Source organism: Carcharhinus amblyrhynchos, chromosome 5 (genome assembly GCF_965287045.1).
Source record: "Carcharhinus amblyrhynchos chromosome 5, sCarAmb.v2.hapA, whole genome shotgun sequence".
In the NCBI taxonomy this organism is placed as follows: domain Eukaryota; kingdom Metazoa; phylum Chordata; class Chondrichthyes; order Carcharhiniformes; family Carcharhinidae; genus Carcharhinus; species Carcharhinus amblyrhynchos.
The window spans coordinates 3,634,244-3,659,775 of NC_137328.1; the positions used below are offsets into that span (position 1 = coordinate 3,634,244).

Sequence of the window (25,532 nt, forward strand, 5' to 3'; positions counted from 1 at the left end):
ACTCACAAGCTTTCGAGGTTAAATGATCCATGATCTTATTGAATGGCGAGGCAGGCTCGAAGGGCTAGATGGCCTACTCCTGCTCCTATTTCTTATGTTCTTAACCTGTTCCTATCAGGGCTCTGAAAGCCCCTCCACCTACAGTGCTCACTGTGCACACGGACTGCAGCCGTTCAAAAAGGCAGCTCACCAACACCTTCTCAAGGGGAATAAATTTTGACCTTGGCAACCAGTCACATCCCCAAGAATGATTTTCTTTCTTTTAAAAAAAAACAAAATCGCAGAACTGATCCGGCAAAGAATAATTTTAGAAAATGCTTAAGGAAGGCATCAAGTATTTTTGCTGTCAACTTGCAGAGAGGGTTAGCTGCAATTGTTTGGGAGGGGCGGGGACAGCCCTGAGCTGATGAGGAGGTGTCTAGATGGAGCTGTACTTCAGGGATTGACAGCCAGTGATTCTCTCCAACAAGTGTTGCCTGCTGTACCCACACTCACTCACACACTCACACACACACAGCATCCAGTTACAGCACTGGCGCAAGTGCATCACTCTCCAGCCCTTCTTGCAGGGGCTATTTTTGGCTCAAACTGTTAGCAGTTCCTTTCAAAGTGTTCAGCTCCCTCCACTGCTTATTGTTCTCTCGGCTGTTTTGTCGGCAACTCTTTCCTCCCCAGCCTAGCAGCTGACTTAAGGACAGAGCCGTTTCAGAAAGCTCCGCCAGGGCGAAGGCAGCACAAGAGGGAGGGTATGGAGAACACCCCCATCCCGGTGGTCACGGTGCAGACTGTCCCTTACGATGACCAGAGACCCGGCACCAGTGGCCTGAGGAAGAAAACCTCCGTCTTCGAGAGCAAGAGGAACTATCTGCAGAACTTCACACAGAGTGTGCTGTCTTCCATAGACCTGCGGGACCGGCAGGGCTGCACCATGGTGGTGGGCAGTGATGGCAGATACTACAGCAGGACTGCTATAGAGACCATTGTCCAGATGGCAGCTGCCAATGGGGTAAGTCTAACTTCCCCCCCCCAAAAAAAAAACCCCAGCCTGCAGAGATTCCGAACCCAAGAGTGATTGAGACAGAGATAGAACTGGGGGTGGGGTGGGGGGGGGGTAGATTCTCACAGAGCTTTCCCCAAAAATCTCACCAGAAACAAAACAAAAGTTTCTGTTCCTTAACATAATAGAAATTATCCATCCACCCCACCCAATATGGACAATTTCTCTTCAGTGTGATTTCAAGAAGAAGTTAGATATATCTCTGGGGGCTAAAGGGATTTTCACAGTGAGTTCATCGCAATGTAAGTCTAACTTGTGACTAATAAATAAACTTTAATTTCTATGCGGAGGGGAAGGCAGGACCGGGGTATTGAGTTCGATGATCAGCCATGATCAAAGTGAATGGTGGGACAGAATCGAGGGGCCGAATGGCCTCCTACTGCTTCTATTTTCTACGTTTCTGTGCATAATGGGGTGGCACGGTAGCACAGTGGTTAGCACTGCTGCTTCACAGTACCAGAGACCTGGGTTCGATTCCTGGCTCAGGTCGCTGTCTGTGTGGAGTTTGCACGTTCTCCCCGTGTCTGCGTGGGTTTCCCTTTGGGTGCTCCGGTTTCCTCCCACGTTCTGAAAGACACGCTGATTAGGTGCGTTGGCCCAAACAGGCGCGGAGTGTGGCGACAAGAGAGATTTCACAGTAACTTCATTGCAGTGTTAATGTAAGCCTGGCTTGTGACCAATAAATAAACTTTGAAATCATAGAGGGATGGGGGGCGGGGTACGAACAGAAAATGCTAGAAAGTCTCAGCAGGTCTGTCCGCAGCTTTGGGGAGAGAGTAGAGCCAACGTTTCGAGTCTGGATGACTCTGCGTCAGAGGTGGCCAGTTTGCTAAAGTTCACCCTCAATCCAGCTGATACACTGAGCAGAGGGAACATTCCCTATGGAAATATTTACAGGGAATATAGAATACTGCCTAGTGGGTGTGTTTGAAACACCAGTCTGGACCGGAGTGATTCATTATCCCCTCGCTATCCCGACCTGGTTTCAAAGCACTTTTCAAACAGAGCCAGACTAAGTGGAAAGGAATTAAATATTGATTCATTTCAGGTTGGGGGTTATTGTTTAACGCGCGAGAGGCAGCGACAAGCTTACATGACGTTAGCTGGGAGAAGCCAACCTGGTTGGATCTGTCTTAAGCTGGAATTGATGTTTTGCCAGTGCAATAAACATGGCAATATTTCACAGCTAAAACAGATGAGTACTCTGACACAGCTGGATTTGGCATGTTCTCCTGCCTCGGGTGTCATGGGGGTGGCACAGTGGGTTAGCACTGCTGCCTCACAGCGCCAGGGATCCGGGTTCAATTCCGGCCTCAGGTCACTGTCTGTGTGGAGTTTGCACATTCTCCCCATGTCTGCATGGGTTTCCTCAGATGCTCCGGTTTTCCTCCCACGGTCCAAAGATGTGCAGGTTAGGTTGATTGGCCATGCTAAATTGACTGTAATGTTAAGGGGACTAGCAGGGTAAGTATGAGGGGTTACAGGAAGAGGGTCTGGGTGGGCTTGTGATGGGGGCAGATTTGATGGGCCGAATGGCTCTGTTCTGTACTGTACGGATTCTATGATTCTATGCTGCTTCACAGTACCAGGGACCTGGTTTCAATTCCAGGCGTGGGTTACTGTCTGTGTGGAGTTTGCACGTTCTCCCCATGTCTGCGCGGGTTTCCTTTAGGTGCTCTGGTTTCTTCCCACAGTCTGAAAGACTTTCTGGTTAGGGTGCATTGACCCGAACAGGTGCTGGATGTGACGACTAGGGGAATTTCACAGTAACTTCATTGCAGTGTTAATGTAAGCCTTACTTGTGACAAATAAATAAAGTTTTATTTTTTATGATGTTGGTGATTGTGGCTCTCCAATCTTTCAAGGCCTTTGTTAATGGCCAGCACCTTGTTCTTAAATCATGTACCTGTTCTGATTCTGGAGCTGTTGGCACTTTCCCTCTTTCTTCTCCCTCCTACTCTTTTACCCTCATTTTGTACTCTTTACCCAATGCTCTAGAATCACAGAATCCCTGCAGTGCAGAAGGAGGCCATTCAGCCCATCAAGTCTACACTGATCACAATCCCACCCAAGTCCTATCCCCATAACCCCATGCATTTACCCTAGCTGGTACCCTTTAACACTAAGGGGCAGTTTAGCATGGCCAATCCACCTAACCTGCATACCTTTGGACTGTGGGAGGAAACTGGAGCACCTGGAGAAACCCATGCAGACATGGGGAGAACATGCAGACTCCACACAGACAGTGACCCAAGCCAGGAATCGAACCCGGGTCTCCAGTGCTGTGAGGCAGCAGTGCTAACCACTGGGGTACCGTACCAATTCTGTCTCTTAAGTACTTATCCAAGGAATTGCAGCTGGAATTCTGCAAAACTCCTTCCTGGGTGCTGGGTGTTCTCAAAACTTCCTGACTGCTTGTGTGCGTTTTCCAACTGATCCTCCTCAAATGTCTTATTCCTGCTGCCTTTAATCCTCCTTTGTTGAACTCATATGCCAAACTCACATCGATACGGTAACGTTAACCAGATGTAGCATTTTAATCCCAATCTGCTTTCCATCGAGATAGTCCCATTTCAGAAGAGGCCTAACATTTTTTGTGAAGGTTTGTTTTGCAACAAGTTATGTGCTTTCACGTGTCTTGATCACTGTTGGCCACTCCTTGGTGTATTGATCCAACAGAACTAAATCTGTGAAGACAGCTTGGGAGTGTTTGAGGGGGAGAGGGTGGAATTTGGCACTAATTGGATGTTGAGGTGAACATTGAAGGAAGCTCCACCACAGTTTGGAAAATGGCAACGCAACCCATTTACATTTGTACGGTACATTTAACAAAGCAAAATGTTCCCCAGGCATTACACAGGAGCATTAATGTTTAGCACTGAGTCACATAATGAGATATTAGAACAACTGTCCGAACGCTTTGTCAGAGCAGTAACCTTTTAAGGGGTTTCTTAAGAAGGGGAAAGAGGCAATTTCAGAGCCTGATCCCTGAAGATACAGTTACCAGAGCTGGAGTGACAGAAAGTGAGAACGTGCAAAAGGCCAGAACAGGAGGAGTGGAGGGATCCTGGTGGGTGTAGAATGGGAGAAGGTTACAGAGGTTGAGAGGGTCAAAGCCACAGAGGGATATTACAGTGGGTATATGGCACAGAAATAGGCCATTTGGTCCAAGCAGTCTTTGCTGGTGTTTATGCTCCACTCCACTCTCCTCCCATCTTACCTCACCTCAATCTATCAATGCAACCCTCTCTTCCCTTCTCACTCATATCCTTTCCTCACTTCCCATTAAACTATTCACTTCAACCAACACCTGTAGCAGCAAGTTACACATTCTTCGCACCCTCTGGATGAAGTTTCCTTTGAATTTCTTCTTGGATTTCTTGATTACAATCCTATACTGAGTTATGATCTTCCCCACATCATTGGATTTCATTCTATTAACATTTTAAAGACTTCTGTCAAGTCACCTGTGAGCCTTTGTTTTTCAGGAGAAAAGGGACCAGCCTGTCAATATTTTCCTGATTGCCACGCATTTCCGGTATCATCCTTGTAAATCTTCTCTGCACCCTCTCCAATGCCTCTGTGTCCTTTTTCTAACATGCCCACTAGAACTGCAGGCAGAGCTCTAAGCATTATCTAATCAGAGTTCAGCACAGATTCAATGTAACTTCCCGACTCTACAATTCTATCCCTTTAGAGATAAAGCCTAGTGTTTGGTTTGCCTTTTTATGGTCTTGATAATTCATTGCACAACTTTTAGTGTTTGATCTATTTGTACTCCCAGACCCCTTTGCTTCTTCAGCCCACATAGACTCGCACTTCCAAGAAATCCCTACTCCACCCATATTTGTGAATATAGTTATGAAAACAAACAGGCTGACATGTTTGCCTCTGATGTAGATTTTTCATTTTGAATCTTGAGTAAAGCATCAGTGACATTTTAAAAATTGATCAGATAGAGGCCCAAAGGCCATAATGTGGGACATTAAAACCTAAGGGTTTTAAAGAGTGATGGAGATTTATCAGATAGCACCTAAATGATGCTGAATCTTAATTTTTAAAAATGATGGCTAAAGGATGCTTACATGTTGTGGTTAATGTTCTGGAGAACTTGCTGTATCATCAGTCTAACAGTGGGAATATAAGGTGAAGGAAATGTGCTGGATAGAACATTTGCAATTGAAAAGCATTAATTATTTGCAGCTCCCTGCAAGCCTCTTCTCAAACCTTTTCAATCTAAAACCATCAACATATCCTTCTATTCCTCCTCCCTCATGTGTTTAAGAGGCACCCAAGCCGTTTGCCCACCTTCTATGTGGCAGCGACTTCCACGTTCTCACTACCTCTGGGTACCAAAATTCCTCCTGAGTTCCTTATTAGATTTAATGGCCTCTCGTTTAATCTGAAGCCCTTCCATAATTTTAAAGGGGTTAGGATAGAACTAGCTTCTTCAATGTTCCTGGAAAACCTCTCCATTCCAGTATGAAGCTAGGATCTTTGCAATTTCTCAAGTTCCTAAACACATTTTTGTAATATACAAACTGTATTCCAAGTGTGCTCTCACCAAAGATACCATTACTTCTCAGCTGGTTATGAACTGCTTTGCAATGCCCTGAGGTTGGGGAAGGCGTTACATAATTGCAAGATGCTTTTTTTCCCCCATGCAGTCCACAAATTAACGATTGTCTGCAGCCACTTTGTACGATACCTAACGTATGTGAAATGTGAAGGACATTGCTTTCCCCTCAGTGAGCCACTGTTGGTTCAGAATTAAACAAATCTGATACTTGCTTGTTTCCATTCTAAAGCTGTCGTTTGTGACACCCTTTGAGTGAGTAGGGTGAAGAGCAGAAATATGGACCAAGGAATCCTGCTGTATCTGTGCACTAAGCAGGGCTAAGACAGTTTGCAGACAGAAAAAAGCAATGTGACAACCAGAATCGTACTTTGGTATTTTAAACATTATTCTGCAACAGTCTTGCACTATAACACCAACAATTTATATTTGTATAGCTCCTTTAAAGCAGTCAAACATCAAGGTATTTCACAGGAACATTATAGAGCAAAATTTGTCGACAGTGAACCCATGACCTCTTACTCAGCCATGATCAAAAGGAATGGCGGAGTAAGAGGTAAGATAATGAAGGGGCTAGATAGGGTAGAGGTAGAGAGATTCTTTCCACTCAGAAAGGAAACCAGAACTAGAGGGCACAGCCTCAAAATAGGGGAGTGGCAGTTTAGAACAGAGTTGAGGAGGAACTTCTTCACTCAAAGGGTGGTGAATCTCTGGAATTCTCTGCCCATTGAACTGGTGGAGGCTACCTTGTTGAATATGTTTAAGTCACGGGTAGATAATTTTCGACAGACAAGGGAATTAAGGGTTATGGGGAGCAGGCGGGTAACTGGAACTGATCCACTTCAGATCAGCCATGGTCTTATTGAATGGCGGGGCAGGCTCGAAGGGCTAGATGGCCTACTCCTGCTCCTATTTCTTATGTTCTTATGTTCTAGGCTCGAAGTGCGGAATGGGCTATTCCTGCTATGACTCCCGTGAAAGAGAATGCCATTCGTCAAGTCACACTGACATTGTCAGAAACACATTGGCTCTGTGGAGTTCTGTGGCCTTGGTGTAATTATTGGCTCAAGTCTACAGTCTAATACATTCACTTGCAGTAATCTGATATTGGAAAGATTTCCAGAGAGATCCCAGTTCTCACACATTTACTCGCGCTTTAAATGGAATACACAGACAGAAAACATCTATTAGGTCCATTCATGCTCTCTGTGACCTTCCTATCCTTTCTCATCTCACTATCTGCACATCCTTCTGTTCCTCTCTCCTCAACTTCCACTTAAATACATTGATGTTATTTGTTTCAACCGCTCCACACAGCAGCAAATCCTACATTCTCACCATTCGGTAAAAACGCTTCTTACAAACTCGCCTTGATGTCCGTGTTAGGTGAGTAGGAATGATATACTTTGTGCAATTATCTCCTTGAAGGAGATTGCATGGCTGTCTCCACAATTTCCTTTTTCAAATCACCTTGTTGGACACTCTTTTACTGAAACTGCCATCAGATGTCCCTGGTACGTGAGAGTATCAGTAGTAGACAGCATTCCTGATATCACGGGCAGCCCATCCCTGCTGTGGCAGGACCCTTTTCGCCAAGTCTGGCGCAGATAGGACATTGATAGGAATGCCAACATCACCCCCCGCAAACAAAAATGTTAAGTAGTTAGACATAGTACTTGAGATGAAGGGGAGCAAAGGATATGAGGGGGAGGTGGGATTGAGTTGAATTGGATTGAGTTGGATGATCAGTTATGATTATGATGAATGGTGGAACAGGCTTGAAGTGACTGCCTCCTGCTTCTATTTTCTAAGTTTCTGAAACCCAAATTGTGCGGAGAGAAGCTGAGGGAACGTGCTCTCCAAATGAAGATTCCAACCTCCTTATTTCACGCTTTCCACCAAACCAGATTCCACTTGAGACACTGACCGGAATTCTCCCGTCCCACCCACCACGGGGATTGTAGCGGGCGGGGGGCAGACGATGCAGAGGTCCATGAAAAGGCGCACAGATGGTTGTTGAAGTGAATAGTTTAACAGGAAATAGGCAAGGTTATGAGTGAGAAGGGAGTAGAGGGTCAGACTGATAGATTGAGGTGAGGTAAGATGGGAGGAGACTGGGATGGAGCATGAACACCAGCATGGACTGCTTGGGCCAAATGGCCTGTTTCTGTGCCATCGATCCAATGTAATATCTCTCTGTGGCCTGGACCCTCTCTATCTCTGTAGCCTCTTCCAATTCTACACCCACCAGGATGCCTCCACAGACGGGATTCTCCAGTTTTGAGGCAAGTGTGGCCAGAGAATCCTGCCTGGTGTGAAGATTCTGCTTCACACTTTCTGCTGCTCTCCAGTTTGCAAAAGGCAGTGGTGGCATATTAAAAAAATACTGTGTGAATGAAAATGTCAATTCCATGAGCATGATGGATGGGTATTTTCTAAAAAGCAATTTAGAATTTCAATGAAGTAACATTAAATTAGAATCCCTAGAGTGCAGAAGGAGGCCATTTGGCCCATTGCATCTGCACTGATCACAATCCTACCCAGATCCTATTCCCATAACCCCATGTATTTGGGGTCAGCCTGACTCCAAAGACAATTTAGCATGGCCAGTCCACCTAACCTGCACATCTTTGGACTGTGGGAGGAAACCAGGGCACCCAGAGGAAACCCACATAGACACAGGGAGAATGTGCAAGCTCCATACAGACAGTGACCCAAGCTGGGAATGGAACCCAGGTCCCTGGCGCTGTGAGGCAGCAGTGCTAACCACTGTGCCACTGTGCTGCCCCTTCATCAAGTGCTAATTCAACATGTGTTTTCCACGTTGCTGTTTTCAAATACAAGAATAGGATTGTTGCATTGGAGTAGTGACATTGATAGAAAAATGAACTCCACAGGTACTGAGAGAGTGAAACACTGAGTGAGGGCAGTGAGTGCAAGAAAAATATTTTAAATGTCGAATTCGCGTAAAAACTGGAGTAAATCTTGCTGGTTTTTTACAGCGGAAGTTTAAGAACAAAGAACAGTACAGCACAGGAACAGGCTTGCCTCTATGTGGTTCATATCCCTGTATTTCCCACCTATCCATGTATCTATCCAGATGCTCTGGAACATTGTTATAGAATCTGCTTCTACCACCTCCTCCGACAGCATTTTCCAGGCATTCACCACCCTCTGTGTGAAAAACTTGCTCCTTACATCTCTTTTAAACTTTGCCTCTCTCACTTTTAACCTATGCCCTCTGAGTAATTGACCCTTCGACCCTGAGAAAAAGACTCTGACTATCCACTCTATCCAAGCCTGTCGTAATCTTGTAAACCTCTATCAGGTCCCCCCTCATCCTCTGATGCTGCAGTGAAAACAATCCAAGTTTGTTTGACCTTTCTTCATAGCCCATATCCTCCAGACCAGGCAACATTCTGGTAAATCTCTTCTGCACCTTTTCCAATGCATCAACATCCTTCTGTAGTGTACACAATATTTCATTCATACAGCATTTTGTTGATATGCCGCCACTGCCTATTGCAATGTAGAGTACGCAATACTCTAAATGCGACCTAACCAAATTCTTTTATAGCTGCAAAATGATTTTCCAATTCCTATACTCAACACCCCGACTGGTGAAGGCCAGTGTGCCATACGCCTTCTTGACCACCTTGTCCACCTGAGTTGCCACCTTCAGGGAACTGTGGATCTGCACGCCTAGATCTCTCCGTATGCTAATATTTCTAAGGGCTCTACCATTTACTGTATACTTTCCTTCTATAGTAGACCCTCCAAGACTCACATTTGTCCAAGTTAATTCCCACCTGCCATCTCTCGGCCCAGGTCTCCAGCCGATTTATATCCTGCTGTACCCTCTGACAATCCTCCTCACTATCCACTATTCCCTCAGTTTTTGTGTCACCTGCAAATTTACTATTCAGACCACCCACATTTACCTCCAAATCATTTATTTCTATTACAAGCAACAGAGGCCCCAGCGCTGATCCTTGTGGAACATCGCTTGTCATAGACCTCCTGTTAGAAAAGTGCCCTTCCACTGCTACTCTCTGCATTCTGTGCCTAAACCATCTTACCAGCTCACCTCGGAGACCATATGATTTCATCTTCTGTGTCAGCCTGCCATGAGGAACCTTATCGAAGGAGTTACTGAAGTCCATGTAAACAACATCCACTGCCCTGCCCTGGTCAATTTTTCTTGTCACTTCCTCCAATAGCTCAATCAAGTTTGCGAGACATGACCTCCCCTTCACAAAACCATGCTGTCTATCGCGAATAAGCCTATTCTCTTCCACGTGTGAGTACATCCTGCCCCTAAGAATTTTCTCCAATAATTTCCCCACCACTGATATAAGGCTCACAGGCCTATAATTTTCTGGATTGTATCTTCTGCTCTTCTTAAACAAAGGAACATATGTTAGCTATTCTCCAATCTCCCCGCTGGTACCTTGCCCATGGATAAAGAGGATACAAAGATTTTGGCCAAGGCTTCAGCAATTTCTTCTCCCATTTCTCTCAGTATTCTGGGATAGATCCTATCTTGCCCTGGGGACTTGTCCATCTTAATTCTTTTCAAAACCTCCATTACCTCCTCCCTTTTTATCTCGACATGCCCTAGAATATCAACATCCTCCTTTCTACACTCACCATCCACCACATCTCTCTCCTTTGTGAATATTGATGCAAAATGCTCGTTAAGGACCTCACCCACTTCATCTGGCTCCACACACAAGTTCCCTCCACTGTCCTCTGAATCTCCCACACCCTGTGTGCTGCAGAATGCACAAGCGTAAACCCTGTTGAAAAGCCATGGGGGGATCTATTCCCTCCCGAGAGGTCGGCAGCATAGCGCTGTGTGGGCCACTGCGCACGCGCCAATCTGTCAGCGCTGAGATTGGCAATGCGCAATAGCTCCTCACTGCAGCCACCTGATCACTAACAAGCTTGTTACACAGCCTATAGGACTTGTAGCATGTGGCCAAATAATATGTTGGGGTCTTCAAGTATCTTTGATTTGATTTATTATTGTCACATATATTGGGATACAGTGAAAAGTATTGTTTCTTGCATGCTATACAGACAAAGCATTATGTTCATAGACTACATAGGGGAAAAGGAAAGGAGAGGGTGTAGAAGGTGGTGTTACAGTCATAGCGAGGGTATAGAGAAAGATCAACTTAATGCAAGTAGGTCCATTCAAAAGTCTGGCAGCAGCAGGGAAGAAGCTGTTCTTGAGTCGGTACATGACCTCAGACTTTTGTATCTTTTTTACAATGGAAGAAGATGGGGTGCAGGGGTCCTTAATTATGCTAGCTGCTTTGTCGAGGCAGTGGGAAGTGTAGACAGACTCAATGGATGGGAGGCTGGTTTGTGCGATGGATTGGGCTACATACATGACCTTTTGTAGTTTCTTGTGATTTTGGGCAGAGCAGGAGCCCATACCAAGCTGTAATGCTTTCTCTGGTGCATCTGTAAAAACTGGCGAGAGTCGTAGCTGACATGCCAAATTTCCTTAGTGTTCTGAGAAAGTAGAGGCGTTGGTGGGCTTTCTTAACGATAGTGTCGGCATGGGGAAACAGGACAGGTTGTTGGTGATCTGGACACCTAAAAACCTGAAGCTTTCTTAACTTCGTCCCTGTTGATATAACAGGGGAACAGTCTCCTCTACGCTTCCTAAAGTCGATGACAATGTCCTTTGTTTTGTTGACATTGAGGGAAAGATTATTGTTTCCATATCAGTTCACCAGATTGTCTATCTCATTCCTGTACTCTGTCTCGTCATTGGTTGAGATCCAACTTATTATGGTAGTGTCGGAAGCAAACTTGAAAATCAAATTGGAGGGGAATTTGACTACGCAGTCATTGGTGTATAAGGAGTATAGCGGGGGGCTGAGAACACAGCCTTGTGGGGCACTGGTGTTAAGGATGATCGTGGAGGAGGTGTTGTTGCCGATCCTTACTGATTGTGGTCTGTGAGTTCGGAAGTTCAGGGCCCAGTCGCAGGCAGAGGTACCGAGCCCCAGACCACAGAATTTGAAGATGAATTTCGTAGGAATAAGGGTGTTGAAGACTGAGCTGTCGTCAATAAATAGATGTCTGACGTAGGTATCCTTGGTGTTCCAGGGTTGAGTACAGGGCTGGGGACATGGTGTCTGCTGTGGACCTGTTGCCGTGATCGGCAAACTACAGTGGATCCAGACAGTCTGGGAGGCTGGAATAGATTCACACCATGACTAACCTTTCGAAGCACTTCATAATGATGGATGTCAGAGCCACCGGATAGTAGTCATTACGGCACGCTGCTTGATTTTCCTTCAATACCAGCTTGATGGTTGTCTGCTTGAAGCAGATAGGGACTTCAGATTGGTGTAAAGAACAGATGAAGATGTCTGCGAATACCCCCGGCAGCTGGTCTGCACAGTATCTGAGTGCTCGTCAGGGTATCCCCATCCAGGCCAGTCACTTGCCGTGGGTTGACCTTCGAGAAAGCAGCTCTGATGTTTGCAGTGGTGACCCCAGATACGAGTTCATCTGAGGCTTCCAGGGTGCAGGACGTGCTCTCGCTGACCTCTTGCTCAAAACGGGCATAGAATGCATTGAACTTATCAGGGAGGGGTGCGTTGATGCAGGCAATTTTACATGCCTTTTATCTTGTAGCCTGTGATGTCTTGCAGACCTGCAAGAAGACCTGTAAGACAGACTTGTCTGCCTTGAAGAAGTTGAAATAATGAGTGAAATATGTTCCAGGAATCAATTCAGTAAAGATGTTGTGATGGTGTTTTGATTTGTCTGTTCAATAACAATTTTCATTAGACAGAAGAATCCATGTTTTAAGAACATAAAAACTCTGAGTAAAGTAGGGCTTTAGACTTGCGTCATGACCCACAACTGTAAGCATGAAGAGCCCTAAATGGACAATCTGATTTGTCATTGCCTGACAAGCCCTGATCGTCACTTAGGAAAAGGATGAGGTTTTGGCCGTATGGCCTGTTGAACTTGCCCTGTCACTTAAAAGACCAAAGGTGACGTTCAACCTCAATGCCACTTTACCACCCCATTCACATATCCCCCAATTTCCTTAGTGTCAAATATCTATTAATCCCTCTCTCGAATATACCCAGTGATGAGGCATGCACTGAGTAGAGAATTCCAAAGATTCACAATGTGAAGAAACATCTCTCCATCTAACCCCCAAATGGCCAGCCCGTTTCTCTGAGACTCTGGCTCTGTGCTCCAGACCCTCCATCCAGGGGAAATCTGCATTACTTTCATTGCGTTTTGGTTTTGCCTGGTTTTTATTTCTGAAAATGGAAATGACAAATGGGTTTCTGGAGCAAATGCAGATCTGGTCTGAACTGGAGACTTAAAGAATATTTTGCAATTGCAGGTAATGGGGCATCTGTGTTGCGTTATTGTGGCTGTCTCATTAATACAATTGTTGCCCAGGTATAATGACATCTATTTTCAGTAAAATGTATTTTCGTTAATATACAGAGCAAATTCTGGATGCTATAATGGTAAACATGTTATTGAAGAAGCATTGCAACATAGAAGATAGGAGCATGACGAGGCCATTCAGCCCTTTGAATCTGCTCTGCCGTTCATCACAATCATATCTGATTGTCCCAGCTAAGTAGCCTAATCCTGCTTTCTCCCTATGATCTTTAATCCCATTCACTATATCCCAAGTACTATATCCAGCCGCCTCTTGAATGCATTCAATGTTTTGGCATCAGCTACTTCCTGTGGGAATGAATTCCACAGGCTCACCGGGTGAAGAAATGTCTCCTCACCTCCGTCCTAAATGGTCTACCCCGAATCCTCAGACTGTGACCCCTGGTCTGGACTCCCCCCACCATCGGGAACATCCTCCCTGCAAATCACAGGACGTATAAATGTTGGATTCAGCTCAGAATTATATTATCAGATACTTAGGAAGAGGTGTAATTTGCCGATGAATCATTCTTTCGCAAATGCACCACCAAAGTCAAACAATTTAATTCCTAAGTTGTTGGCTCCAAAAATCATCGGCAGCATTATGATTCTGCTTTATTAATGTTATCCCTTACACAGTTCAAATGCTTTTCCCTCACTGCACTGTAGTTTCTACCGTAAGAAGTCTCACAACACCAGGTTAAAGTCCAACAGGTTTATTTGGTAGCACAAGGCACAAGCTTTCGGAGTGCTGCTCCTTCGTCAGGTGAATAGGAGTTGTGTTCAGGGCATATATAGATACAAACACAATTTACAAAATAATGATTTACAGATAATTAAGTCTTAAAGGTGCCAGCAATGTGAGTGGAGAGAGGGTTAAGCACAATTTGAAGAGATGTGTATTGTCTCCAGGCAGGACAGTAAGTGAGATGTTGCAATTTCAGGCAAGTCTTGGGGGTTACAGATAGTGTGACATGAGCCCAAGATCCCGGTTGAGGCCGTCCTCACGTGTGCAGAACTTGGCTATCAGTCTCTGCTCAGCGACTCTGCGTTGTCGTGAAGGCCGCCTTGGAGAACGCTTACCCGAAGATCAGAGGCTGAATGCCCCTGACCACTGAAGTGGCTTTTGCTACCAAATAAAACTATTGAACTTTAACCTGGTGTTATGAGACTTCTTAGTGCGTTTATCCCAGTCCAACGCTAACATCTCCAAATTATGGAAATGCCAGGCTGGTGACAACTGTGGATTTTGATGACTGCCATGCCTTTATACTCCTACATGTGTTAACGCAATCGCAAATGTGGCGTTATATTTACACTTCACACAGTCTTGTTCACCTTAGAGCAGAGGAGATCAAGGAGGATTTGAGGGTGGCATTCAAAATCATACAGGGTTTTGGTTGAGTAAATAAGGAGAAATCAGCAAAAAAAAGATGGAATTTGAAGAGAATATTTAACACACTGGAAGTGCTGTCTGAAAGAGCGGTGGAGATAGATTCAATAATAACTTTTGAAAGGAAATTGGATAAGTACTTGAATTGTAGAGCGATGAATGCCAAAGACCAAAGATTGCTACATAAGATAAAGGTGCACAGTGTTACGGGTAATGTATTAGCATGGATAGAGGATTGGCTAACTAACAGACCACAAAGAGTGGGGGTAAATAAGTGTTTTACTGATTTGTGATCAATGACTAGTGGTGTGCCTCAGGGATCAGTGTTGGGACTGCAATTGTTTATGATTTACACAGATGATTTGGAGTTGGGGACCAGGTGTAGTGTGTCAAAATTCGCAGATGACCTTAAGATGGGTGGAAGAACCAAGTGTGCAGAGGACACTGAAAACCTGCAAAGGGATATAGATAATATAAGTGAGTGGGCGAGGGCCTGGCAGATGGAGTACAGTATTAGTAAATGTGAGGTCATCCACTTTGGTCGGAATAACAGCAAAATGGACTATTATTTAAGTGGTAAAAAATTGCAGCATGCTGCTGTGCAGAGAGACCTGGGTGTCCTTGTGCAGGAATCTCAAGGAGTTGGTTTTTCAGGTGCAGCAGGTAATTAAGAAGGCAAATGGAATTTTGTCCTTCTTTGCTAAAGGGATGGAGTTTAAAAACAGCGAGATTATGTTGCAGCTGTATAAGATACTAGTGAGGCCACACCTGGAGTACTGTGTACAGTTTTGGTTTCCTTACTTGAGAAAGGATATACTGGCACTGGAGGGGATGCAGAGGAGATTCACTCGGTTGATTCCAGAGTTGAGCGGGTTGGCTTATGAGGAGAGACTGAGTAGACTGGGACTATAGTCATTTCAATTCAGAAGAATGAGGGGAGATCTTATAGAAACATGTAAGATGATGAAGGCAATAGATAAGATAGAAGCAGGGAAGTTGTTTCCACTGGCGGGTGAAACTAGAACTAGGGGGCATAGCCTCAAAATAAAGGAAGCAGATTTAGGACTGAGTTGAGGAGGAACTTCTTCACACAAAGAGTTGTGAATCTGTGGAATTCCCTGCCCAGTGAAGCAGTTGAGGCTCCCTCATTGAATGTTTTTAAGGCAAGGATAGATACATTTTTGAACAGTAAAGGCATTAGGGGTTATGGTGAGCGGGTGGGTAAGTGAAGCTGAGTCCACAAAAAGATCAGCCATGATCTTATTGAATGGCAAAGTAGGTTCGAGGGGCCAGATGGCCGACTCCTGTTCCTAGTTCTTACGTTTTATTTATGTTCTTAGTAGCTTTGTCAAAGAGGCTGGGATGCTATCGGGACTTGATGGTTTGAGTTATGAGAGGTTGCATAGGCCAAGACGTTTTTCCCTGGAGCGAAGGAGGCTTAAGGCTGATCTTGTAGAGGTCTATAAAATAATGAGAGGCATAGATCAGCTAGATAGTCAATATCTTTTCCCAAAGGTAGGGGAGCATAGGTTTAAGATGAGAGGGGAGAGATACAAAAGTGTCCAGAGGGGCAATTGTTTCACACAGAGGGTGGTGAGTGTCTGGAACGAGCTTCCAGAGGTAGTACTGGAGGTGGGTACAATTTTGTCTTTTGAAAAGCATTTAGACAGTTACATGGGTACGATGGGTATAGAGGGATATGGGCCAAATGAGACTAGTGATTAAAAAGGGCAGCATAGACAATTTGGGGCCTGTTTCCATGCTGTAAATCTCTATGACTCTGCAGCAGACACCATGGGCTGGATGCCCTCTGCGCTGTATCATTCTATGATAAGATTAATGCTAAAATATGAAAGCTAATCCTGGAGATGTGTTTAGCTTTATTATTGCAGTATTAGGAGGCGGGATTGATCTGGGGTTAGGAGTGTAAACTGGGGATGATAGTAAAACTCACAAACTGCCCAGTTTGATTCTTCCATCAAAGTCAACACGCACATCGAATTCTCTTTTAAGTGTTGGGACTGCGACCAGTCAGTCCCGGTGGAGATAAACATAGAGAGTCAACATTTTCAAGAACTGAAGCTTTAATAATATCCCCAGGACACTAGAATATCCGTCTGACATCACAACCGAGATTATTCAACCCTGGCCAGTTGCATTCCTCGGACGTCACTTCTCAAGGTCACAACAGGCAGTGACTATTATATTCCAAAATCATTTGATCATCTTTGTCTAAACTTATTGTCCTAACCTTCAAACCCCACTCGTATATCCACTCTCAGATATACACGCAGCTTCCTTTTAAAGCATTTGTCCACTCTTAAAACTTCTTCTTGTCCATCACACGTTTTTAAACAATGGATTATCCAATCTTCAGTTTCGTTTCAAACTTGTTAGTTTTTGAGCAGTGAAAATCTGCAAAGACAGTTTAGTGTTCCTTTTATGCCATGCTGACTTTATCCATGCCTCTCAATTTAAAAATATCTCAATCAGCTTCACTTTTCTCCAACAAAATAAGCTCAGGTTAGCAAGAGTGCTGAAGTTTTTAAATGATGGAGGGGTTCATCGCACAGGGTAGATTGAGAGGGATTATTTCCACTGACAGGCGAATCAGCAACCAGTGCTCACAGATTGAAGAGAATTGGCAAAAATTCTGTGGGCAGCACCGTGGCACAATGGTTAGCACTGCTGCCTCACAGTGCCAGGGACCCGGGTTCAATTCCGGGCTTGGGTCACCGACTGTGTGGAGTTTGCACATTCTCCCCATGTCTGCGTGAGTTTCCTCTGGATGCACTGGCTTCCTCCCACAGTCCAAAGATGTGCCGGTTAGGTGGGTTGGCCATGCTAAATTGTCTCTTAGTGTCCCAGAATATGTAGGTTAGGTGGATTTGCGATTGGTAAATGTGTGGGGTTACATGGGTGGAATGGGAGTGGGGACAGAAAGTGAGCCTGGGTAAGATGCTCACTGAGAGAGCTGGTGCAGATTGGATGGGCCAAATTGCCTCTTCCTGCACTGTAGGGATGCCGTGCCTCTGTGGAAGAAATGAAGAGTTATATTAATTATAGAGAGCTTTCTGCTAAAAGGACATCAGGAGGAGATTCAATAGTAACCTTCAGAAAGGAATTTGACTAAAGCCAAATTTTGCAAGGCTACGCAGAGAGAGCAAGGGAATGATGGGACATATTAGATTGCTCCTTCAAATAGCCACCACAAACTTGAAGGGCTGAAGAGCCTCCTTCTAATATGTCTTGGTTCAATTTCCTTCATAAGAAAGTCATAATTCCTGGTACCAGCTTTACCCCTATTCTGAACCCTGGCTCATGCACAGTACTGGGGCAGACCTTTCCCTTCTTGCCTGCCTGCCGTGGGAATCATAGCGGGTGGGGGCAGCAGGGAGGTGGGGGGAGCAAAGGGGAGGATCATGCAAAGGATCATTGACCTCGGAGTGGGATTTTCTGGCTTTGGGGCGAACATGACTGGAAAATCCCGCCCATCCTGGCAAATATTAAGGCGATAAAATTGGTCAGAGCCAAGCAGCAGAACAACACAAGCTCTGAGCAGAATCACAGTCCATTTTGCACATCGTGTCCTGTTCCCTTATCCTCCAAGGAACTTCAGTTCGTGAAGAGCAACTTCAACTCCTCAGAATGATTAAAACCCACAAAATTTCACCCTTTGCAAATGGGGTAAACAACAACAAATGTTCTTGTTTGCACCTCTAACACAATGAAACATCCCAGGGAGGCTCCGTCTTAAAGATGGAAGCGGGGTGAGAGGTTTAGGGAGTGAATTTCCAGCCCAGGCAGCTGAAAACACAGCTTCCATTACTGCAGCAGTGGAACTGGGGGAAGACAAGAGGCTAGAATTAGAGAATGCAGAGACATTAGAATATTGTAGTGTTGGAGGGGGTTTCAAAGATAGGGAGATAACTGCAAGTTCTTGCTTTACTTGTTAGACTGGTGGCCCTAAGCTGCCTAAGTCTGTATCTTTGATGTGAATCAATCAGAGATTTTTGTCAATTAAAAAAGTTAATAAGTGCCCCCTTCTTAAAGAGGCAGTGCTAATAAACTATAACAAAAAAAAAATTCCAAAACTACAAAGGAAACTTAACAAGTCAAACACCTCGGTGGTGTTGATACATTCTGGTCTCCTGCAACTGGAAGGCCTCAAGTATAGCAGTGAACACCACACACTCCCTGACCAGAGACAACAGGGTGTGAATTTAACCGCAGAATAGAGGCACAGTTTGGTCAAATTGCCACCTATTGCCTGGATCTATTGATGGCAACGTAAGTCTACCATATCTGATGTGAAAGATTCTTCTATTTGCAGTTATGTCTTCATTGTTTGCATCAAACATTTTCCTGTCCGCCTCAGACTAAAGTAAAATTGCTGCCAAATCCATCTTTGGGCACTTTTACCATAAGTTTGAACAGTTAGAGTATCTCCACCGTGATGCTGTGGTAATCAAGTCTCTACAGGTGCAGACAATATGAGTAGAGAATGGGTTAAGCACAGGTTCAAAGCCTCTCAGTGTAGTCTGTGTTATAGGTTGGCCTGAGCGGGTTTGTGATGTGTAGTCCTTTCGGTATCTTGTCCGCTTTCTTGCATCTTTGAAGAAACTTGATGTCTGTATTGATATGCGCGATCTGCTTGGAGATCCTCTCCACTTTGAGCCAACAGTTTGCGATGTAGCCATGATGTGGAGATGACGGTTTTGTTCTGGGGTGGGCAGAGTAAGTAGCCTCAGAACACCAGGTTAAAGTCCAACAGGTTTATTTGGTAGCACAAACTTTAAGACACTGCCTCTTTATCAGGTAAGTGGGAGTTGTATCCACAAACAGGGCATATAGAGACACAGACACAATTTACAAGACAATGGTTAGAATGCGAGTCTTAACAGGTAATCAAGTCTTTACAAGTACAGACAATGTGAGTGGAGAAAAGATTAAGCACAGGTTCGAAGGTTGTTACCTGTTAAGACTCATACTGTGTCTACCCAAGCCCATTGCCGGCAACTCCACATCATTGCTCTGGTTGAAGTGGAGTTAGGTTCTGTATCCTTGTCTGCCCCATGCGTGATGTGGAGTGATGCCCCTCAATCAATCACCTCTCTAATAGAGAGAGATACTTTCAATCCCTCCTGGACTATCGCTCCAAGGCCTAGCTGTCTACTGCTTTCTGCCTTGATCCCTGGGCATTTAACTGGCTTTAACACAGTCTAAGGTGAGCATGTCATGCTACTAATAGTTACTACAGGCAGGCTCACTCACTGTTTATCTTTCAAGTCTAAGGTACAAACGCTGCAATGCTACAGTCACAGAATCCCGACAGTGCAGAAGGAGGCCATTCAACCCATCGAGCCTGCGCTGCCAACAATCCCACCAGCCCCTATACCCACGTATTTACCCTAGCTACTTGCCCCTGACACTAAGGGGCAAATTGGCCTGGCCAATGAACCTCACCCACACATCTGTGGACTGTGGGCGAAAACCAGAGCACCTGGAGGAAACCCAAACAGACACGGGGAGAATGTATAATAGAATATAACTATTTAAAACCTGGAAATTAGAGCAACGCAAGCGATTCGAGCCCAGTTAATCAACGTTTAGTTTGGCAGGATTTCCAAACAATGGTTTAAAGTATTGATTTTTTCAAAAATTATTAATATATTGACGTGAGCTGCCAGAGCTGTAAAATATTTACTAAAAGGAAGAATTTAGTCTTTTCATCATTCTACTTGTAACATCTTTATCTAATTTCTGAGATCACCTTTGTTTCTTAAAATATAATTAAAAACCTGGTGATTTATTCTCCAGAATGTTTGACAGTTTCTGGTTTATGTTGTTTGTGCCCAATCAGAATGGACATCAGAAATCCTGGCCGGAATTCTACCATCTCGCCTGCCAATGAATCGGCGCGGACAAGCGTCCGCCAGTGGGAATCTCTGTTGGCCTCAGGCGGGAATTTCCGATCTTGCCCGAGTGAGGCTGTAAAATCCCGTCTCTTGAGTTTTAATTATCACATTTAATAACTTCATTGCTTGTGTGTGAGTATAAATGTCTGATGCAGGAGTGCGCAGAAACTAATAGAAAATCAAAGTTCTTGGGGTGAGGGCAATATTCTACCCTGGACTAGAGTGAGATAGGAACAAGAGGCCATTCAGCCCCTTGAGTCTATGCTACCATTTAATGGGACCATGACTGATCTGTGTGTTAACTTAATCTTTAATCCCTTACCCCTCAGTAACATTGTGTGACAAAGATCTATAGATCTGGATCATAGAAACCCTACGGTGCAGAAGGAGGCCATTTGGCCCATCGAGTCTGCACCGATTCTCCGAAAGAGCATCTTGCCCATCTGATTAGTGATTACTGATTGAGAAAAGAATAGAGAGATACGTTGATAAGGTGAGATGAAGATGGTGTGAGGAGTATAAACACAGGCATAAATCTGATGGACAAAGGGCCTATTCCTGTGCTGTAAATTCTATGTAATACTCTATCTAAAGCACTTGTGGTAATGCAGCACTTCAATAGCACTGACAGTCTGGAATATGAGCTCAGCCCCCTGCTGGGACTGTTGGAGACAGAGCCTTTAAACCTGGCAGTGAGATTGCTGCCAACCCGAATCAGTTTACCATGTTGCCATATCAAGTTAAAATTCATTCCACGGCCAGGGAACAATCCACTGTCTTGTCCGTATTGTTAACTGTTTGGCTTACGGTTGCTCCAGCTTTGGGTATCTGGGGTATCCAGGAATTGAAATGGGAATTCATCAGGGAATTACATGCAATGCGGCTCCCCCTATTTTCCTGGTAACCCTGTCTCTGCACCCAATATCAGAGGAAGATTTTGTTCAGTTTGTTTCACAGTACACCTGGTGTAGTATGTGGGTTCTGGGTGTTGTAGCAGCCAGGTAAGGAACAATCCCTTAAACAAAACTTTGATAAACATTTTGCACTGTTATCTATCCCTAAACTTTTAAAAGTATAACTGCAAGCTAAAACGAATGAGCAGAACTATTCACACCTCCTGTCCAGAAAGAATCAATGATTCTCCCCTTAATGGGGTGATCTCACAGAATGGAGAAGTTGATGGGGGTCGAGGAATGGAAACTGTTTCCTCTGGTGGGGGAGTCCAGAATTAACGGACGTAGTAAAGTTTGAGCCGGGGCGATGTCAGGAAGTACTTGGTCACACAAAGTAGAGTGAAAATGTGGAACTCTGTCCCTCCCCAAAAAGCAGTCAAGAACATAAGAACATGAGAATTAGGAGCAGGATTACAACAACTGACAAAGTGACCTCAACTACTTTGAACACCCCTCACCTACAAATCGTGACCTACGTTTCGAGTCCTATATGCGAACACACAATATAAATATGGATAAATGAATAAAGTTATGACTTTTGTTTTCTGTCAGCTGGACTGACATTGGAAACCCGATACCTTGAGCTTACAGTTCGCCAATGCAACAGAGACACAAGTCAGACACAAAAGGTTGACAAATGATCTGTTTTAAGCAGGTGTCTGAAATGTCCCTTTAACAGGATGGATCAGGACTCCCTCACTCTTTAAAATCAGGGCATGGTTCCTCACTGTTGGAATCTAAAGTGGCTTAAAGATTTATGTTCTAATATTGTGGAGGGTTTTCTTTGACGTGGTATCTTTTTTCCAACTGGCTTTATCTCTTGGCGAACAGAATGCGAAACATTCAGGAATTTGTCTGGACGGCATTCTCTCGTTACAGGTTCTCATTTAAAAGGTCCCCATAAAGAGTGACGTATTGACCATTCCAGAATATCTTGCAAGAACAAACCCCGTCCTCACAGCACCCAGCTGCTTTTAAAATGATTCCAAGGCGCTTTCTTTTGTTTCTATTCCCATCAGATCTCTTCCACGTGTAATTCGGAATCTGTGTGCCCAGAAAAATGTCCTAAACTCAGGATTTGTCTTCCTTTATCCACTAATTCTTGTTTATTGTCTAAATGTATTTGCAAAATTTCAGCAGCTTTTATCGAGCTGGTTGAGAATTAATCCTCACGCACCCACCTTCCAACATCTAGCTCCAATGAAGGATCACCCAGACTCGAAATGTTGGCTCTATTCTCTCTCCACAGATGTTGTCAAACCTGCTGAGATTTTCCGGCATTTTCTGTTTTTGTTTCAGATGCTAGCATCTGCAGTATTTTGCTTTTATTGTGGCACAGTGGTTAGCACTGCTGCTTCACAGCGCTAGGGACTTGGGTTCGATTCCCGGCTTGGGTCACTGTCTGTGTGGAATTTGCACATTCTCCCCATGTCTGCATGGGTTTCCTTCGGGTGCTCCGGCTTCCTCCCTCACTCCAAAGATGAGTGGGTTAGTTTGATTGGCCATTATAAATTGCCCCTTAGTGTCAGGGGGATTAGCAGGGTAAATATGTGGGGTTATGGGAATAGGGCATGGGTGGAATTGTGGTCTGTGCAGACTCGATGGGCCAAATGGCCTCCTTCTGCATTGTAGGGATTCAATGATATTATTTTGTGGTTGCTAAAAAAGTCCCTTTTTTAAAAAATTTCATTGATGGGGTGTCGGTGTCGCCGGCTGGGCCAACATTTATTGCTTGGAATTACTGAAATTGCCCTTTCTCTAAAAATAGCCAATACTTTCTGGTAAAAATAAAGGTCTAGAAAAATTGTGGGTCACCATCATAATGGTTACGTCAGTCTGCAATGCTGACGTGGTGACACAGTGGTTAGCACGGCTGCCTCACAGCGCCAGGGACCTGGGTTCAATTCCAGCCTGAGGTCACTGTCTGTGCGGAGTTTGCACATTCTCCCCGTGTCTGCGTGGGTTTCCTCCAGCTGTTCTGGTTTCCTTCCGCAGTCCAAAGATGCGTGGGTTTATTTCATTGGCCATGCTAAATTGCCCCTTAGTGTCAGGGGGATTAGCAGGGTAAATATGAGGGGTTGTGGGAATAGGGCCTGGATGGGACTGTTGTCGGTACAGACTCGATGGGCCGAATGGCCTCCTTCTGCACTGTAGGGATTCTATAATATTATTCTGTGACTGCTTATATATCATCTTTTTCTTAAAATGAATATGGGATGTGGGTGTCACAGCTAGGCCAGTGTTTATTGCCCATCCCTATTTGCCCTTCAGAAGGTGGTGGTGACCCATTTTCTTGAATAAATGAGTGATTTGCCCAATCATTTAAGAGGGCAAGTGTCAGCTACGCTGCTATGGTTCTGGAGTCACAGAGACCAGACCATGTGGACAGCAGGTTTCCTTCCCTAAAGGACCTGAATAAGCTTGACGGATCTTTAAGACAATCGGTCACCAATATTGATGGTAGCATTGCATTATTTACTTAGCTGAATTTAAATCTTATTGAAATGTATGATGTGGAGGAGGGGGTTTGACAGGGTGGATGCTGAAAGGATGTTTCTGCTCGTGGGGAAGTCTGGAGCTAGGAGGAACAGTTAAAATAATAAAGGGTCTCCTATTTAAGACAGAGAAGAAGAGGGATCTCTTTTTCTCACAGAGAGTTGTTCGAGTGTGAAATTCTCTTCCCCAGAGACTGGGGCAGACAGCAAAGTAGAGTTGAGGCCGCCATCTTGTCAAATGGTGGGACAGTCTCGATAGACCGAATGGCCTGCTCCTGCTCCTATTTCTTAGGATCTTAAGTTTCACAGAGAGCTTAGGACTCCAGTGTATCCAACGCAGCAGTTGAGATGACGGGTCCAGTCACATAGCCGCCACGCTCCTGTTCCTCTCTGTCTGTCTGTTGGTTCAGGAGTGAGTCCTGCAATGGAATCGCTGAATGTTTATTTGTATTTAGCTCTTTATCTCACACTGGATATTTCTGTTGTTGACTCTGAGTATCCACAACATTCCTTTCTCTCAGCTGCTTAATGCAGGCATTAGATAATCATTTGAAATAGCTAATCACCTCTGCTAAAGTACAACAGAGTGACGCATTGCCCACTAATGTCAGAAGGAACACGCCTTAGATGTTTTGTGATTTAACTTTTCTCCACTTGCCTCTCCTCTATTCCAAATGAGGCATTAAAATGGACAGATGGTGCGAGATTTGCCACACAGCCTACCATGTGTTTTAGATGGCAGAGAGAGTCACAGTGGGATATTCTAGTGATAGTGCGGCTCTCCCTCAGTACCGACCCTCTGACAATGCGACACTCCCTCAGTACTGACCCTCTGACAGTGCCGCACTGTCAGAGGGTCAGTGCTGAGGGAGTGCCGCACTGTCAGAGGGTCAGTGCTGAGGGAGTGCCGCACTGTCAGAGGGTCAGCGCTGTGGAAGTGCCGCAGTGTCAGAGGGTCAGTACTGAGGGAGTGCCGCACTGTCAGAGGGTCAGTGCGGAGGGAGTGCTGCACTGTCAGAGGGTCAGTACTGAGGGAGTGCTGCACTGTCAGAGGGTCAGTGCGGAGGGAGTGCTGCACTGTCAGAGGGTCAGTGCTGAGGGAGTGCCGCACTGTCAGAGGGTCAGTGCTGAGGGAGTGCCGCACTGTCAGAGGGTCAGTGCTGAGGGAGTGCCGCACTGTCAGAGGGTCAGTACTGAGGGAGTGCCGCACTGTCAGAGGGTCAGTACTGAGGGAGTGCCGCACTGTCAGAGGGTCAGTACAGCGGGAGTGCCGCACTGTCAGAGGGTCAGTGCTGAGGGAGTGCCGCACTGTCAGAGGGTCAGTGCGGAGGGAGTGCTGCACTGTCAGAGGGTCAGTACAGCGGGAGTGCCGCACTGTCAGAGGGTCAGTGCTGAGGGAGTGCTGCACTGTCAGAGGGTCAGTGCTGAGGGAGTGCCGCACTGTCAGAGGGTCAGTGCGGAGGAAGTGCTGCACTGTCAGAGGGTCAGTACAGCGGGAGTGCCGCACTGTCAGAGGGTCAGTGCTGAGGGAGTGCCGCACTGTCAGAGGGTCAGTGCTGAGGGAGTGCCGCACTGTCAGAGGGTCAGTACTGAGGGAGTGCCGCACTGTCAGAGGGTCAGTGCTGAGGGAGTGCCACACTGTCAGAGGGTCAGTACTGAGGGAGTGCCGCACTGTCAGAGGGTCAGTACTGAGGGAGTGCCGC

The 25,532-nt window shown here is 45.2% G+C and overlaps 1 protein-coding gene across 1 annotated transcript in view; it reads left to right on the plus strand.

Annotated features, from left to right (window-relative positions):
• The first annotated feature begins 496 nt into the window (after positions 1 to 496).
• Positions 497 to 25,532, plus strand: part of pgm5 (phosphoglucomutase 5) — a 113,434-nt gene continuing 88,398 nt past the window's right edge. Inside the window, exon 1 of the mRNA XM_080188353.1 lies at positions 497 to 1,006. Coding sequence (XP_080044479.1) covers positions 749 to 1,006 — 258 coding nt within the window. The 5' untranslated portion in view covers positions 497 to 748. The remainder of the gene's footprint in view (positions 1,007 to 25,532) is intronic.